This window comes from Chelonia mydas, chromosome 3 (assembly GCF_015237465.2).
Source record: "Chelonia mydas isolate rCheMyd1 chromosome 3, rCheMyd1.pri.v2, whole genome shotgun sequence".
Taxonomy (NCBI): Eukaryota; Metazoa; Chordata; order Testudines; family Cheloniidae; genus Chelonia; species Chelonia mydas.
Genome location: NC_057851.1, coordinates 125,417,719 through 125,435,887, shown reverse-complemented (window position 1 = coordinate 125,435,887; position 18,169 = coordinate 125,417,719). Strand labels below are relative to the sequence as shown.

Here is an 18,169-nt window from a genome sequence, read left to right as displayed (position 1 = left end):
TATCACTGTGTGAAGACATACATACAAAATGAGTATGGCAGTGGTGAAGGAGTGACATTCCAACAACTTAGATAAAGAATCTGGATAAAGAAAAAGAACATGATACTTAATTTCACAACTCCATTTGTGTAGCTTTGTATTAGCTCCACTCTCCCCAACAGCTAACTTTCACATTCTCCCTCTTCTTTTTCTTTTAGGACCTTTATAAGTAGTACCAACAGGATATCTATCAGTAACCACAATTCGAAGGCTACTTCAGAGGTATAAAATATCTTTACAGTAAAAAAATCAATCTACAACTATGGTCCCAAAATGAAGACTAATTGAAGCAGCCATAGTTGATGGCTATTATGATTTATCTCCAGTACAAATGCTCTACTGACCATCAGTAGAAAGATATAAAAAATTAGCTACATCATTAAAAATGGGTGTGTCAGTAAAAATGACAAGATAATTTAGAACAAAAATTTCTTACTTCAAAGTAAATTTCCAGATTAGACTAATCCTTGGTTGTTGTTTTTGTGGGGAGGGAGGGGCAGGGTTGGATCTTTTTTTGTGGGAGGAATTTAAATTTTTGAAGAAAATTGGGGAAAATCACCCTCTTATGAAGAACAACCCAAACGACAGAGGAAAACTCTGAGTTTCATCTAATTGTTTTCTTCAGATGCTTCTATAAGGGAACGAGAGGTGTGGTCTGCCCCTGTGGAAGAAGCAGACGGTCTGACTCCCTGAAATCCATGGGTCTCTGGGATCTGACAGAGACAAAGGGACATCTGTGTGGCAGACCTATGGTTTTGCACCAGCAACTGCTCCCCCACACCCTCTGTGCTCTTTCTGCAGCATGGATCCAACTAAGTTATGATCTCCTACTTCTCCCCCAAAAAGACTGCACACTTAACCTGTGCATATATGTCAATGCTGAATATTTGCTAATATTGCTGAGATTGTAATAAGGTTTTGAGTTATACTCTGAAGGAGATCCATGCAGTGTGTACAGTGTGTTTCCTTATCAGCTGGAAACAGAAGGAAATGTTTTGTGAATATATGGAATCTGCATTGTCAATGCAAACATGCTGTGTAGGAGTTCAGGTACAGTTAAGAGGTATTCCACAATTTGGCATTTCCTTGCTTTTAAGGGTTTTCTTTGGGGGCGAGGGGATGTTACACTTATCCAACCACAATCCATTTTAAACAAAGAGTTTGTTTATGGAATTAATACTGTTTTATTAAATTTCAGAGAGAAGTGGAGGAGCGGGAAAAGGGCAGGTAGGTCAATGGGAAAGAGGAAGAGGAGAAACACAGAGAGAAACCAGGGAAGAGGAGAAACACAGAGAGAAGCCATCTACTGTAACTTCATTTACTCTTCTTAGATGATAAAAAAAACATTTAATCCACCCACCCTAGATAAAAATGACACCATCATAAAACTGGAAGACTTTGCATTAGGGACTTCTGCTCAACCCCCCTTTCCCTCATTGAAAACCCTCTTTCTTTGGAAGGTCTTTTAAACCTTGCACAAAGCAGGATTGGGTAATAGATATCAGAATAGTGTAACATTGCAAAGTACTCCTGCCATTCATTAACTCCACCGAAGCATGAATTATTGATTGCCTGCTAAAATCTGACAATAATCTTACCAACCCCAAATTCACCCTCCCCTATTTTTATTTTCAAGGCAGGTGATACCTTTGTGTAAATGGCAGCAAGAGAAAATTACTAAACCTGAAAACCCTAGTATGTGTGGCCAACAAAAAGAGTGATTTTAACTACAGAACATTTATTCATGTTTCCAGAATTTTGTTCTAAAAGACGGAGCCTCCTCAGCAAACTTCTATATTTTGCTTTTTGGTGTCTGTATTTTTTATTGTGCTACACACAATCATCCAAAGAATTTAAGAGCTTATTAAAATGTCAAAATACTCATTTCTAAGAAACACTTTATTTAGCATTTCTTCCTGATTTGATCAAGCATTTATCACACACCCAGTATCAGAGCATTTATAATTTCTTAATAGCCTCAAAAGATAAGTCTGGCTTCACCTACCCCAAAGACCGTTCATGACTTCATCTCATTTGTCCTATTCAGATTTTTAAGAGTAGATTTATCACTTGCATCTTTATCTTTTAACATTTTATTCTTAATTCAGAGACATTTAATTGATGCTCACACACAGAGGAGTGCTGCATTTTGCTTTCTAAACTGGTTCCATTGATTTAGAGAGACAAGGTGGGTCTCGTAATATATTTTATTGGGCCAACTTTTGTTGGTGAAAGAGACAAACGTTTGAGTTTACACAGAGCTCTTCAGATTTGGGAAAGGTACTAGTGTCACAGCTAAATACAAGGTGGAACAGATTGTTTAGCATAATGAGTTAATACATGTTGCAATAAACCATTCAAGGTGAAATGGGCGGTTAACACCTCTGCAGTCCTAGGACAAAGGGGGAAGGGGTTAGTGGATTACAGATTTTTGTAATGAGCCTTAAATCCAGTGTCTTTATTGAGTCCATGATTTTTAGTGTCTAGCAAAGTTACGAATTTAAGTTCCCAGACTTGTCTTTTGAAGGTGTTGTGCAGATTTTCTTTGAGGGTGAGGACTGAGAGGTCAGATTTGGAGTGAATGTTCTGAGAACCGTGTTCACCCACAAGTGATATGGTGTTTTTGTCTGTGTGATAAATGAAGTGGTGGTGGGGGCAGGGGGAAAGAGCTCCCATTTATGGGAGCTACCCCCTAGAAACCAGATAGGAGGTGGGAGTGGGAGGACCAGGTTTTGGGGTGACAGAGGTAAACAAGTGTGTGAGAGAGTTCCACCTATAGAACTGCCCCATAGGTTCCAAAGAAACAAAATATATGATATGGTTGTCAAATGACTACATAGATTTATGAATGACGTATACTGGCTTGTCAGCAGAATGTTTATTATATGAATAGTTGAAAAATGAAATTAGGCAAGGTAATGGCAGAAATGCCATCCAAGGAATAAGTCCATGTGTTTCCCTAGGATGCTGGTCAAGCAGCCCAGTTACACAAACCTCTTATAAGGGAGATGTGACAGATATTGCAAACCCAGAGGCACACAACATTCTACTAAGTTTATAAAAAGAAAAGGAGTACTTGTGGCACCTTAGAGACTAACCAATTTATTTGAGCATAAGCTTCCGTGAGCTACAGCTCACTGCATCCGATGAAGTGAGCGGTAGCTCATGAAAGCTTACGCTCAAATAAATTGGTTAGTCTCTAAGGTGCCACAAGTACTCCTTTTCTTTTTGCGAATACAGACTAACATGGCTGCTACTCTGAAACCTATTAAGTTTATGTATCACTGTGAGTTAGGGATTGTATGTGTATGCAACTATGGGGAGAAGGTTACATCTTCTCCAGAAACCAAAAACACTGGGAGGTGATTAAGATAAATCACTCAGGTTGTAACACCTCCAGAGAGATACCACCATTTGGAGAGGTTCACATATACTGGTTCAAACTGAACTGCTTAGAGACTATCAGACAAAGAAAAGACTTTTGGATAAAAAGCTGGGTTAACACTGACTCAGGGCTTCTTTCTGATCCAGCAAACGGACAGGACCTCCTATCCAAGGGCCCCAACCCTTAGACTTTGGTCTAGTAGGGCCCCATAAATGACAGATGACCTCTGATAAGCTTTTAGCATGTGCATGGGAACTTTTTTTTTGTGTTTTCTCTGTAACACTTTTACTTTAAGAATAAATGTGCTTGCTTTGTGAAGGTTTTTTGATAAACTGTATATACTGTTCTAGCCCCTGGAGAGAGGTTAACCACAGGTGCCAGGCCTCAGTTAGACCTGGTGGGGAAACCACAGTGAGGTGCAGAAGGACTATAAGCCTAAACCTTCAGTCTGGAGGGAAGGAGACACAGGTCTCTGCCCAGAAGAGGTGAACAGCTGGGACCTGGAAACCTAAAGAGGCTGCCCTCAAAGAAGACCCAGAGGTGGGGTGGGGTCAAAGGTGCAGTTAACACCGAAATTGTGACACAGGATTTTTTTTTAAATTGTGTTTCCTGACCAAGCGGGAGGGGAGCCCAAGTTTCTTCAGAGATTATTTTGCTATCCCTTCCCTCAGTCCTACCCCCCAAAAAACCCTACAGATATTAGTATGCAATGTATGAAGGGTATCCAGGATAAAGTGATACATAGTTAACACTGTCAAAATCATGTCAGCCACAATTCAGCAAAGCACTTAAGCATGTGCCTTTGTACTTTCTCATTAAGAATCTGTGCTGTAAATGCAACCACTTAAAGGGAGGGAAAAAGTGATTACTGTACACAGTTGTACAATTCCCTCATGTACTTTCCAAGCGCAGAAATCTTAGTTTGGGTTAATTCATGTGGCTGAGAAGAGTAAGAGAAAATTAGGAAGATCCTATTTTCACATACAAATAAAAACCCACTACTGAGAAAACAAGAGTCAGAGAAAACAAATTATATTTTAATCAAGAAAGAGTTCATAGAAACAGGAAATACAAAAAGCTAATCAAATTAGATGAAGGAAATATTTTCTCATTGCACTAATAAAACAAGATATATTTGTGAGTTCACTCTTTTAAAAGGTGACTAAAATTGTGAAGAATGTGTTAAAAATCTCTTAGAAATGGAAACAATTAATTAATATCATACTCAGTCCTAAATTTCTTTTGGTTTTCATTGTTTTAGGTACATAAGCAGCGAATATTTTAGAGTAGCAGCAGAAATACGTACATGACTTCTTATTACAGTCAGATAAGAATTTGTATTTGCATGTGAGAATTGCTATGGCCACTCATCATGGCTTTGAACTGGAGGAGCTGACAAGGGGTGGTGTGAAGAAGTCATGGGAGCTGATGAGAAGGCCTAGAGTAGCCATAGGAACAGACAGTCTCTGTTAGCAGAGAGGGTTTTTTTCTTTTCCTTTTTTCAAAAATCATGACATGAAAGAAACACAAAAAGAACAGCCACAATTTACAAATGAGCCAGGTATAGGGGGAAAATCCTAAGATTACATTTTTAGTTAGTTATTTTTTGTTAAGATGCGCAAAGGTCTTTTGTCAGAGGCATTCAAAAATTAAGACGTATAATTTAGGAAACAGTATTTTCTCAGACAGGATGACACGAGTTAACTGGAGTAATAAAAAATACTGTAATATAGTACTATTAATGTAATCAACTATGCTTGAGCTAAAGATGAAGAGATACATTGACACAAGTGTGTGCTGCAAGAGCTGGTTACATAGTAACCATTCACTTTACCTGCAGAGTAAGGTAAATCAGCAGACAGCAGACAGCCGCAACAGATGGGTCCAGTAACTGGAACTCCTCCACCATGTCCTGAAGGTGAAAGCATGCCAGAAATGTGCTATACCGTAGTGTTTGCACCTCTGGTCCTTTAGTGAGCCACAATGTTCTCAAACTAGGTGTTCCACCTACAAAAGAAATCCATTATTTTATCTTTGCAATAGGAAGACAAGACAAGTTTTGCCTATTAAATTAAACCAGTGGTTCTCAATCTATTTACCACTGTGGGACACATATGCAGCTCTCTGTGTGTTATGTGGACCACGTCCACACAATATATATACTACCCATACGACCCTGAAGATGTCACATGGGCCGCAGCTGTGTGCTGACTGTGCCGCAAGTGGCCCACGGGCTGAGAACCACTGAATTAAACTTTAAGAGGAAACACTTGTTCTGCTCTTTAAGTTTGCAAGGAACAAAATGTGAAAATTAACTGAATTTACATTTGTAACAAAGTTTGGTTTTGAAAAAAACAAACAAACAAAAAGGCTGCAATCTAAACAAGTTTCATTGAAGAGAGCTACACTTTTATACCGGGGCTAGTGTAGGCAACTCTGAGACAAAGGGGATTCATCCCTTGGGACAGCAGGCTTTCTCTTCACTACTGCCCTTCCCGTAAGAGCTCCAGCGTACAAGGAGAGGTCAGTATTAACCTGAAACAGAGGTTTGATAGGAATCAGCATATCCCCCAGGTGGTAAATCAGTGCGTCCTTGGGAACCGTGGTCATGCCCCTCTCTGGGCCAGCACCTACTTTTAGGAATGACACTGGTATTCCCCTGGCAGAGTAGTGGTTGCAGGTAACTTATGTCACGGCAACTCCTCTTGCGCACCCCACTACTGTCAGCCCCCTACATTAAGTCCAGTGGCATAGTCCAGAGCTAAATCAAACCCACCAGGGCCTATTTATTCCCCTAGATTACAGTATGATAATGTCACTACTAATGAACACACATGCGTTATGAGACTAACTATGTTTCATGTTATATCAATCTAGGCATTTTTAGTGGACTCTTCAGTATAGTAACTAGGGAGATCCACAAAGGTAGTTAGGCTCCTAACTCCTATTATTTTCAATGGAACCTTGGAGCTCTCCACTTACATTACATTTAATCCACTGTCAACATAAATAATATTGTGAGTGAAATGCCAGGTGGATATCTAGACAGCTGCACCGAAAAATCCCAATTAAAGATACACACCTACTGTAAAGCAATGTTGCTTTTGTTGTTGAATAAGCAGAGAGGTGCTAGTTTTAAGACTGGACAAAGCTACATTTGGTAACACATCTTCCTTTATGATGAGCAGCAGCTGCATTCTACAATTAGAGCCACTTGGCAACAACAAGTGATTAAAGTGTCAAGGTGCTGAGATCTAGATGGCTGACGTGTTTATTTAGCAAAGAAAGCCATTAACCAAATGGTACTGTGCCTAGAGAGAGAGAAGTTAAAAAGCAAATCCTTAAATATTTTCCTCCCTCACCCTCCAGAATGTTTACTTTAATATTCTCAAGACTATGGTTCCCATCAACAGATGTCAATCATAGGAACAAGAACTGTTCATGCAACCCTGACAAAGTTCTTTGCTTTTACCATACCAAATAAATGGTGATTTTTCAGTCTTCAAATCACTTTGCAGGAAAAATATGCATACTCTTCAGGAAAACATTAATCATTTGACATTAATTAGCAAAAAGAATAATTTCTGCTAAAAATACAGACTAATACCACCACAGACAAGAGAAGTGATAGTGTCACTTTATACAGTACTGATGAGACCTAGAATATTGAATCCAATTCTGGGAATCACTGCATCAGAAAAAAGTCAACAAACTGGAAAGAGTTCAGAAGAGCAACCAGAGAGAGTAACTTTGGGGGGGTGGGGGGGGGGGAATAAAGATAAAATAGTTATGCAGCTGCCCTCTGGATAGGCAGATACACTCCAAGAGTCAGTTGTTAGAAAATAATCTCTTTCATCTCTAATTTCTAAGATTTTATAAGTGAATTTTATTTCAAGAGCGCAGATAATATTTTACTATCTTCAAAACAACACTGCTTAACAACTGCAGTGATCATGGAAATCATGTTATATGAAACAGAAATGAAGATCCAAGGACTGATTCCTCCAAAATACACCCCTAGAACAAGTACAATGTACAAGCATGCAGGTGTGCTGAAAAATCTCAGCAGAAAAATCAACAGATCTCCCCTGTAAAAGATTGCTGATTCCATCGTTAATTAAAATCCACATGTGCGGTGGGAAGAAGATGGACTTGTGAATTACAAATTATTTGTACTTGTAAAGGAAACATAATTCTATCTTCTAATTGAACCTACCAGCCAAGAACAACACTTCCATCCAAGGATCTCCAAGCATTTTACAAGCAATTAAACTCACAATGGTCTTAGGAGTTAGCTATTATATAACCCTCATTTGACAGACAAGTAAATTGAAATGCAGCAAAGTTTAATGACTTGCCCAAGGTCTCACCAACAGTTTATGGCAAAGCCAAGATTAGTACATCGAAGTCCTGATTTTCAGTTCTTTGTTCTAACCACTAAACTACACTGTCTCTTTGCTAGATTTAACAATAACTATAATACATTCCTGAGGAAAGAGAGGGGTTTACTTGGATATGAAAGAAAAATACATTTTTCTTCTAATACTTCTGGATATTCTTATTTAGGGCTTATCTACACGGCACCACAGTCTGAATTACAAGAGTGTGAACTGTAGCGCACTCTAACGTATTATGCTCTAACTGCCCCATGTAGACCATGCTAGTGTGAACTAAAAGGTATCTAGTTTGTGTTGATGTCGTCCCATTTGAAAAAGGACTACATTAATGTGCACGAGGTACCTTTTAATCTGTCCCAGCAGGATCTACATGGGGCACTTAGAGCACAACTTGTTAGAAATGGGACTACAGCAACATGAACTAGGTACCTTTCAGTTTGTGCCAGCAGGATCCAGATTGGACACTTAGAATTCAACATATAGAGAGCTCTACAATTCACACTCCTGTAATTCAGACTGCAGTGCCATGTAGACAAATCCGCTGATTCACTTTTGAAAAAAATATTTAAGAAACAAAATGGGAAAAAATTCATAATTGCTGCTTGAACAGTTGCTACTAGAAGGATTATTCAAGGGAAAATTAACGGTCCTATCCGAGATTTAACAATTACAAGTTTATGTAAATCAAAGAAAGATGCCCTATAACTTTACATGATTTTTGTCATTTTCAGTCTTCCTTTATTATGCAATAAAATTGTGTGAAGAGCTAAATTTAGGAGTACTCATGCTTATACTCCTTGTGCATTCCTAGAGTGAGACTATCACCAAGATGAGTGGCCTGGTCACCTCAGAGATATGAGTTGATACGTTTCTAACAAGAAAGATACTTTTTAGTCAATATTGTGAAAAGATCATTGATCAAATTAATTCCTCCTTTTAATTCATGTGCCAGAATAAATGTTGTATTTAAATGTGATCATGTATGAATAAAAAACAAGAAAACCTCACATGCATAGTAAGTCTTTATTTTGGTTGGCTGAGCTTCAATAATTGATTTATAATAAGCAAGTAATGCATTCAGACACAAACTGGTGGAATGCATTAACACCTCAGTGTCATTAAACTCTAGGTTTACATGAAGCTGCTGTATAAATTTACACCAACCTAAGTCAGGTCACCACATGGTACATGCACTGCATGTGTAATATACAAGCCGCACAGTTTAAAATAAAAAATACAGCTTCCCAACCTGAAGAAATAAATAATGAGAGCTGAGATGTGGCTTTATAGTAAAGAATGAAATAAATAAAATTATAAAAATATAATAAAACAAACATTTTAGCTATTTTACATGTATATGAAAAAACAACTATAAGAAGGGTTTTAGAAGACTGCTTATCAGGAATGCTTAACATTAACCTGTCAATAGTCTTGGCCACTTTTAAAGGTTTACTACTGCAAGCCAGAACACTTGTTAAATTTGACTCTTAAAAATAAATTTTTCAATTACCCTCTTCTGAAACCAGGTATATCCATTACATATGCCTGTAGTAACCAATGATTGGAACAATGAAAGTACATCCAGACTCCTCCAATATGAAGTGACTGATATTTAAATTCACCTACAGTATCTGAGATACTTTTGGCAACAAAATGAAAAGCAGTATCAGAATATGTTTTTGACAGCTGAGGCTGCCAAGTATCTCTTTAATCAGTAGTAAAATACAGACCCTGAATACATCAAATGGATCGGCTATCTTCAGGAGATAAGAATGTTTTCAAACTCATTAAATGGTACATTCCTAATACACTTCACGTCTCTGTTATCAAATCTAATCTCCTTTAGAAATATTTTATCAGCATTTTATTTGCTAGATTATTTCTGGAAGAGAGAACATATTGATTAAATCTACATGCATTTTCCTTAAACAGAATTATGTATCCTAGGGTTGCCAACTTTCTACTCGCACAAAACCGAACACCCTTGCCCTGCCCCTCCTCCAAGGCCCTGTCCCCCGCTCACTCCATCCCCCCTCCCTCTGTCACTCACTCTCCCCACCCTTACTCACTCTTTTTCATCAGGCTGGCTCAGGGGGCTGGGGTGCAGGACGGGGGTGAGGGCTCTGGCTGGGGATGCAGACTCCAGGCTGTGACCGAGGGGTTCGGAGGGCGGGAGGGGGATCAGGGCTGGGGCAGGGGGTTGGGGCACAGGGGGGAGTGAGGGCTCCAGCTGGGGGATGCAGGCTCTGGGGTGGCGCTAGGGATGAGGGCTTTGGGGTGCTCCGGGCTGGGATCGAGGGGTTCGAGGGCAGGACTGGGATCAGGGCTGGGGCAGAGGGTTGCAGTGCGGGAGGGAGTCAGGGGTGCAGGCTCCAGGCGGTGCTTACCTCAAGCAGCTCCCGGAAGCAGTGGCATGTCCCCCATCCGGCTCCTATGTGGAGGCGCAACCAGGAGGCTCTGTGTGCTGCTCCGTCAACAGGCACCGCCCCCCCCCCAGCTCCTTTTGGCCATAGTTCCCAGCCAATGGAACTGTAGGGGCAGCATTTGGGCCAGGGGCAACATGTGGGGCCCCACTCGCTGTCCCTACGCATAGGAGCCGGAAGGGGGACATGCCGGCTGCTTCCTGGGAGCAGCACGGCGCAGAGGCTAGCAGGGAGCTGCCAGCCCCGCTGCGAGGCACCGCCAACTGGACAGTCAACAGCCCAGTCAGTGGTGTTCCGGTCGAAAACTGGACACCTGGTCACCCTAGTATATCCCCATCAATAGCATGGGGGATGGACAAGATAGCCTAATAGGTCTTTTACGTTTTTATGGCCATCTTTGCTCAACCATTAAATTAAAGAAAACAAAAGTCTTCTAAGGGTTTAAATTTAATTTTGGTCTGTTAAGATGTGTGCGGGAGAGTAAGAGAAAATCCATACCCTAGTCATTCAAATGGAAGGGGAAACTCCAAAATTTCAGACGGGACTCCTTCAGAGGGCTGGGTCATATAAGGATGTGTTTGTATACAGGCACACACACTATATCTTAAATTATTGTTCTTGAAGCCTTAACACCAGTTATTTTATAACCTAATATTGCATCTTCTACCAGCTGTAAGATTTTCAGACAATCCTACTGTCTTATGTCCTATAACAAGTATATTTTAGTAGTCTTTTTCCTGGTTTTTTTTTTTCTTTTTTTTTTTGAAGATTTCTGATATCTGCAATGATCCAGATTAAAGTTTAAAACATATGTCAAAATATAAGCTTTTTCTTTAACCACTTCAACAAATTAAGAAACCTGAAAAGATATAGGTGAAAACTTATACCTAGTGAAGTCAACAGCAAAACTCACACCGATTTCAACAGGGCCATGATTTCATCCATAATCTCTTAGTACTCTTCTTTGAGAGAAAGTGATGAAATGTTTATATAATATAAAATTTTCCAAAAAGACACATATTTTTATCAGAATCTGCAGCAGAAAACCAAAGCCACACAAACAAAAAACCAAAACCCATCACGCATATTACAAATGCCTGTGGTTCAAATAATACCTTCTATCAAGATTCCTCTTTTTTGTTGGTCTGACTTTGATTGACAGATTTGAATTCTAACTTCCTATAACATCTTTAAATTTATCTCCAAATAAGATTCCCACTTGAAAACTGTGATGTGCTGCTGACATCCTTATTTGGTGAATCAGAGTCATGCAGTGGAAAATAAAAGCTGCATGAGGGAATTTAAGTCATACAAATATGGACAGCAAAAAATTCAGAAAAATATTTGTTCTCTGAAGGAATGAAAACAGAGCACTAAAAATAAACACCAGAAGTCATCCTCCCTTTCTGTAATAGTCTGCTCTGTGAGATGATCAGCTTTTTATTACTGAGTCAGTACTTATTAGGGACGAATAAACTTCCACTTTTAGGTTGCACATACTTTTAAAACTATATTTTGGACTTGAATTCTTCATAGTTATTCTCAACATGAAGATGAATGGTGTAGCCAGAGCACCTGCCATTTTATGTAAGTCCTTCTCCGACTCTATCACCTGGAAGGGAAGATTTAACCATAGTACTCAGACTGAGTGTTCAGGGCAGATTTGGGGCTAAGATTTTACCTCCCCCAACTTTAAAAAAAAAATTAAAAAAAAAACAATATGTGAAGATGTGGTGCTCTGTAAATGCATACTCAAATGAAATAAAGTGAAAGCTGTATAAGACAGACCAACTGATTTTTATACCATGGCTTCATATTATCCTAGGCATCTCCAGATCCATCTCATTCCCCAGCCAGCTGCCTGTCTCCTGAATTCCCCTAACATCTGTATTTGAATGTGCAATCATTACATCACTAGATTCCTAGAGAAAGAAGGACAGTCTCTGGGACAGAATACTGGATTTGGGCTCAGGAAACCTGGGTTCAGTTCAGAGCTTAACTACAAACTTCTTTTATGACCTTGGGCAAGTCATTTAATATCCTTTGCCTCAGTTACCCACCTGTAAATTGGGATATGTTGCTACCTCACTGGTGTTTTGTAAGAATAAAATACATTCATGATTTTGAGGTGCCCAGATACTGTGAAGAAGAAGGGCATATAAGTAGCACATGCTTTTCAAATTCTGCATGTTTTGGAGTGCACTGACAGTAGGGAAAATGTGAATTTGGGACTAGGGGTGCTGGAACAAGTAGAAAGGTCACCAGATTTAATGGGCATCTTCTTATATCATCTTAAAAGGACTTGAGGGGTCAAGGAAGAAAGTAGGTCTTTCCAGTTATTTCCTTTACTGGATTGTGTGATAGTCAAGTAAGCTCAGAGGCACATTTCTATATCCTATTTATTTTAAAAAGAACCAAAATAGAAAAAAATAAACACAACCAATTACATAAATGCAGTAAGAAAAGTAACAGCAGTATTTGGTGCCAAACAGTTCATGGGAGCACTTGCTACTTCCAGAAAGAGGCAAGGCAGGATAACTATTATAAATATTCTGTGTTTTAAAATAATGACACAAGTAGAAAAAAATGGCAGGTTAGTCAATGACTCATAATCCCCCTTTAACTCATGATGGCTGTGCATTTTTTCCCTCCACTATGTGAACTAAAAATTAAGGACCAAATTATCCATGAGGTAAGCAGACACAACTCCCATTAAAGTCAATGGGAATTCCACCTGCTCATTCCAGGTCGGAAACTGGACCAAAGGGCCAATTTACTAGTATCTGGTCATTTTTGTCACAACTTTATTGTTATAACATAGGCCCCAGCCATGTAATGAGCTCTGTAGGGGTCCCTTTGTACATAGCTCACTGCCAAAGGATTGGGGGTTGGGACAAAGTTTGGTATTTTATTAGGGGGTGCCGCACTAATGGAGATGCCATATTTTGAGTGAGAGATAAAATTGAGCTCCTGACACACTTGTGATAAGGGTAAAGGTGTTACACTAAAAATATTTTGGATAAATTTCAGCTAGGTAACTGCTTTTGGCCAATCTGAATTCCCTTTGAGAGTGCAACTGGATATGGTATTGTTCACTTCCTATACTAAACTATCACAGTGCAGCTGTGTGCCATTAAAAAGATGTCACACTCAATCCCGGGGTGACTGCACTGTGGTGGTAGACAGGCAATTCATATACAGTGTGACCAATCATGTAGTGAAAAATGTGTAACACATTTGGATGAAAAATGTGTTATAAATGTAAAACGGTCCTCTTAATATTACAATCACAATGAGATAGCTGAAATGCTGGTGGTACGTCTCCCTTTTCTTAAAGCAAAATAAAGACAGAGAAGAAACAAAGTAGTGCAAACATCGAAAGCAGATAGTGTATGGGCCACAAATAGTAGAAAAGAATTCACAAGCACCACATAGGAGGTCCAATTATATTTTTTTGAAAATGGGACAATTTTTAGATTTATGTATGGTTTGGTAAACCAGCCTCTTTTCACTTCCTTGTCCTCAAATGCAATATACCTTTCAAACTCTTTAAATAATTGTTCACATCTTCTTCAAATGTCAATTTCTCAAGAACAGTGTGAGATTTTAATTTAATACAGTATTAATATGAAATTCTGAGATTAAAACTGTTAAACACACAGTGCAATTCCAAGCAGCTACGGAGATACAGCACTAACATTTTAAAAACTGGTCTTTCATAGTCCTCTTTGACTGCACCACCAAATATCTGATGAAAGATTTTCTAAACAGATTTGTAACCAAATATTCAAATAATATCATTAATCGGTTCGGAGTTAAATATAAAGATGAGATTTTATTCTACCTGGGATGTCAAGCTGCATAGGTTGTACGAGGTCTGGTTGCTCCATTGGATTCCCAAAGTACACAAACCATTCCTTTACTATAGGATAGGCTCCGCAGGTGTCTAAAGGAACAGACAATTTGATCAATAAACGAAGTACAAGTTCACATAAGGGTTAAGAAGAGTGGTGGGAGGGGACTGCAAAGCATTAGTAAGCACCAGATTACAGCTGGTTGCTCAGATCCTTTAAAAATACAAGAAACAGTTTAGAGCATCTTTTCACAAGTGATCAGAACAAATGGCTATAGGTTTAGTTATACATTATGACAAGAGTTCAGTGTTGGAATCGTAACTGAAAACTCAAGGCAAAATTTTGAGCTGTGCATGTGGCAATGAGGAGGAAGGGCTAAGTTAGCTTCTGTGCCCTTCTCATCCTGGGCTGCCCTTCGGTGTAACTTAGCCAGTCTTGGGAACCTATGTTATGTCAGGTTTCAGAGTAGCAGCCGTGTTACTCTGTACCTGCAAAAAGAAAAGGAGGACTTGTGGCACCTTATTTGTATCTGCAAAAAGAAAAGGAGGACTTGTGGCACTCCGATGAAGTGAGCTGTAGCTCACGAAAGCTTATGCTCAAATAAATTTGTTAGTCTCTAAGGTGCCACAAGTACTCCTTTTCTTTTTATGTTATGTCAGCCTCCTGAGGCTGCCTGAAAGACAACAACGCAGCCCAGACTCTCCACAGTGCTGCATGCTCCAGCCCTGCCCCTAATGTTCCCTGCCTGCTCCCAGACCTGACCGTGGCACACATGCTATGTCAGGTCTTGCAAGGGGTCATTACAGGGCAGCCTATACAGCTATCTGCACCAGGGGAATCCTCCTATGGCTAGAACCGGGGCTTTTAGGGCCCCTTTACACCACTCCAGCCCTCTCACCTGGTGTAAAGGGACCAGCATGGGGGCTGCGGATCTCATCCCAAAGTATATTTTTGAAAAATGCTTGATGTGATGATTGGGGTAGCTATCAATTTAGGCTGAGATTTTCAAAAAAGGCCTAAGGGAATTAGGGCCCCCATTTCCCATTGACTTTCATGCCCAGCTCCCATTGAAATCTAAGGGGAGTTGGGTGCCTAATTCTCTCAGGATCCTTTGAAAATCCCAGTTTAAAGGCAAACCATTTGTGTGTGTGTGGGGGGGGGGAATGGCCATTTGTCCTTTTTAAATTATGTTGTATAAAGAAGGTCTGAAAAGTCTCCTGGTCCCCCCAAAATAAAGTTTTTTTTCTTCCTTATTTTTTACCTTAGTAGTATTGGGCATGTCCATGCTTTCCTGATGTTGTTGGAGGTCGCAGAAACCTCTTTTGCTCAGCACACATTCCTACATTAACTAGATTTATTAGTTATTATTACCTGGCAGGCTTGCCCTTTTTTTCTGATATGGAAATAGTTATAACCATTTTTTCCCTAAAAGTATTTAAATGTTACATTTGCTATTTTTATGCTCTAACTACTTGAAGCTTTTTTTTAAAACAATACAATAATTAAGTATTTCGAAAAGTATCCTAATTTGGCGTATTCAACACATCATCTTCATGTTGTAATTTGATTTATAGAAACTTTTCCAGATCACCTCCCATCATTGTGAAAAAATACTAAAATTAGTATTATTCCCCCTGTACATGGTACTCTCCCTTTCGGTCCAGAATCTGCTTGCATCACAACCACCTCATACAGCTCAGTGGAGCACGCCCTGAATTTTCACTTCTGTGTTCCAATATGCAATATGAAGAAAACAGATTTGTCAATCTCCAGGCAGATGCTAGAGGATAAAAAAAATCATTAAAAATCAAAAACATTAAAAAGATACCCTGAGATTGTATAGCAATTGAATTGCTGAACAGTCTAACATCCTGCTTTGGAATAATAATTGATAATTATTGGATTGATAATCTTTCATTAACAGGAATGTCTAACTTAGAATTCTAGTGTCACTTTTTGAAAAGAGTTCTGAAATTTGTATTTATCTTTAAAAAAAAGACTTATGAGCAAGTCAGGATACTTCAATAAAAAATGAGATGCTGGGTTATAAAAATGTTATAATTAAGATTATAAACTGTCATTGGGTTCTAAATTTGGGTGAAAAACTATTTTTACACTGAACATTTTTCTGGTACTTACGCTGCTCAAGCATTAACATACCAAAAAGGAGAGAGTAGTCATAGTAAACCTTTATTATTATTATATTTATGTATACATGTGTCTGTGCATATATATATATATATATATATATATATATATATATATTTACAAAACATCACAACATCTTGGTGATGATAATCCATCAATTATATAAATACACGATTATTCAAGTGAGGTAGTCAAACAAACAATGACTGTTAAAAGCACGATTCTGCACAACTGACAACACAGAAATGCAACAAGAACAGGACAGGGATGTGAATGCCGAATTCAGTCTCTCCCCAGTACTGGAAATAAGGGTCCATCCTGGCTACTGCTCAGGTGGCATAATAAAACCTGCTGCACTAATTAGACTGAATCTCCTTAAATGCCACAAGACTGAAAGCCTCTGCTTGCCAACAAGACATTCGTATTACCTTTGTTCACATCCACTACATATCCTGGCAAAACATTGATGACAAATCTTTTTAAGCAGCATGGCTCCCAGGGTGCCAGGAAGTGAGCCATTCAAAGGAATATATTTTAAATTCTTTACCATTCAAAGATCAAAATGTAACACCTGAGTGACATCTGAAGGAAAAAACCACCCTGCTGATTTCTCTTTGATCAAGTAAAATGTCCAATGAAATTGTGCATTAGTGCTTCTCTTTTGGGTATGATTCCAAAATACACCAAGTTAAGAATTAATAAAAAGAGATTTTCATGGAAAAACTTAATGTGAATATTGGGTGACCTCATATTCACCTCAAATCTTATACCATAATCTAAAATGGCTGCACCTTTGATCCTGAGGGATCCCATTAAATTCCTAACTCCCTTAGAAACTTTTGATAATCCCAGACTACATTTTCAAAATGCTTCTGCACTATGTATACAGAAATCACCACTGAAATCCAGACACATCTGGAGTGGAAAATGGCAGCTATTTAAAAAAAAATAAACATTTTTGTGAACGATCTGTGAATTACTGTTGTCTATTAGTATAAACAAAAATTCCAAATTGGATAGGACCCCTGTGTGCAGCAACATGCATAACTTTAGACTTCTATAAATTATGTTATGTTACATATACTCCTCCACATCTGTGAACACTTGAGCTCTACGGAGTGCACACTAGTGACAACGAGCACAGAATCCTCCCCACAGGATGTCTTTTGGCAGCGTCAAAGCAGTTTGGCAGGCTAATCTTAGAACTGGGACTAATTCCATGATCTCTAGGAGTCAGCCAAGTATTTATGATACATTACATACTTTTTAAATTTGCAACAGCAATACAGGTGCAGACGTTTCCATGTAATGAGCGAATTCTAGAACATAACTGCCAGCTTTGTTCAGAATTATTACAAAAAATAATCTGTTTGGGTTATCGAGGTGGGGTTAACAGAAGCATTATCCACTATTAACTTTTTCTCTATCTAAAATACTTTTTCCAGTAGTATTATTAAAAGAAAGATGATAAAAGCTCAATGCTGTATAGGTAGTATGTCTGCTAAATTATATTTAAGGAACTAATGAAGCCAAATGAACTACCTTTATTTTAAAAATTTAGCCAGTACCTGCTGTCATGGGCAAGACCACAATCAAGCCCGTACTTTTTAATGAGTTTCAAAATATGGCCTCTATCTTGCAAACACGTCAGGACTTGCGTGACTGACTTTACTCATGAGCAGCCACATTAGTAAAGGTGCACACATGCTTAAGTGTTTGCAAGATCAGAGCCTGAGGGAAAAACATCATGGTTTACTAAGGTGCAGATTAAAGGATCTAAAGGTAGCTAGGCCCCCAACTCCTACTGAATTCTCAGTTCCCTTAGGCACCTTTGAAAAAAAACAGCCTAAATTCTCAATCCTGAGGAGCTTCTGGGGGGGAGGGACCCTGAGGCAGCAGTTTGTGTGACATTTTCATCTATTC

At 38.9% G+C, this 18,169-nt stretch overlaps 1 protein-coding gene across 22 annotated transcripts in view; it reads right to left on the bottom strand.

The window, feature by feature from the left end:
* The window catches only part of FAM120B (family with sequence similarity 120B), a 103,777-nt gene that overhangs the window by 68,052 nt on the left and 17,556 nt on the right, over window positions 1-18,169 (bottom strand). For all 22 annotated transcript variants that reach the window (XR_005224775.2, XR_005224776.2, XR_005224777.1 and 19 more), the window contains exons 4-5: window positions 14,089-14,190; window positions 5,259-5,431 (exon numbers count right to left, since the gene is read on the bottom strand). Coding sequence is in view for 19 of the 22 variants with exons in the window: in XM_043543259.1 (XP_043399194.1) it covers window positions 5,259-5,431; window positions 14,089-14,190 (275 nt within the window). In the remaining 3 variants the exon portion in view is untranslated. The remainder of the gene's footprint in view (window positions 1-5,258; window positions 5,432-14,088; window positions 14,191-18,169) is intronic.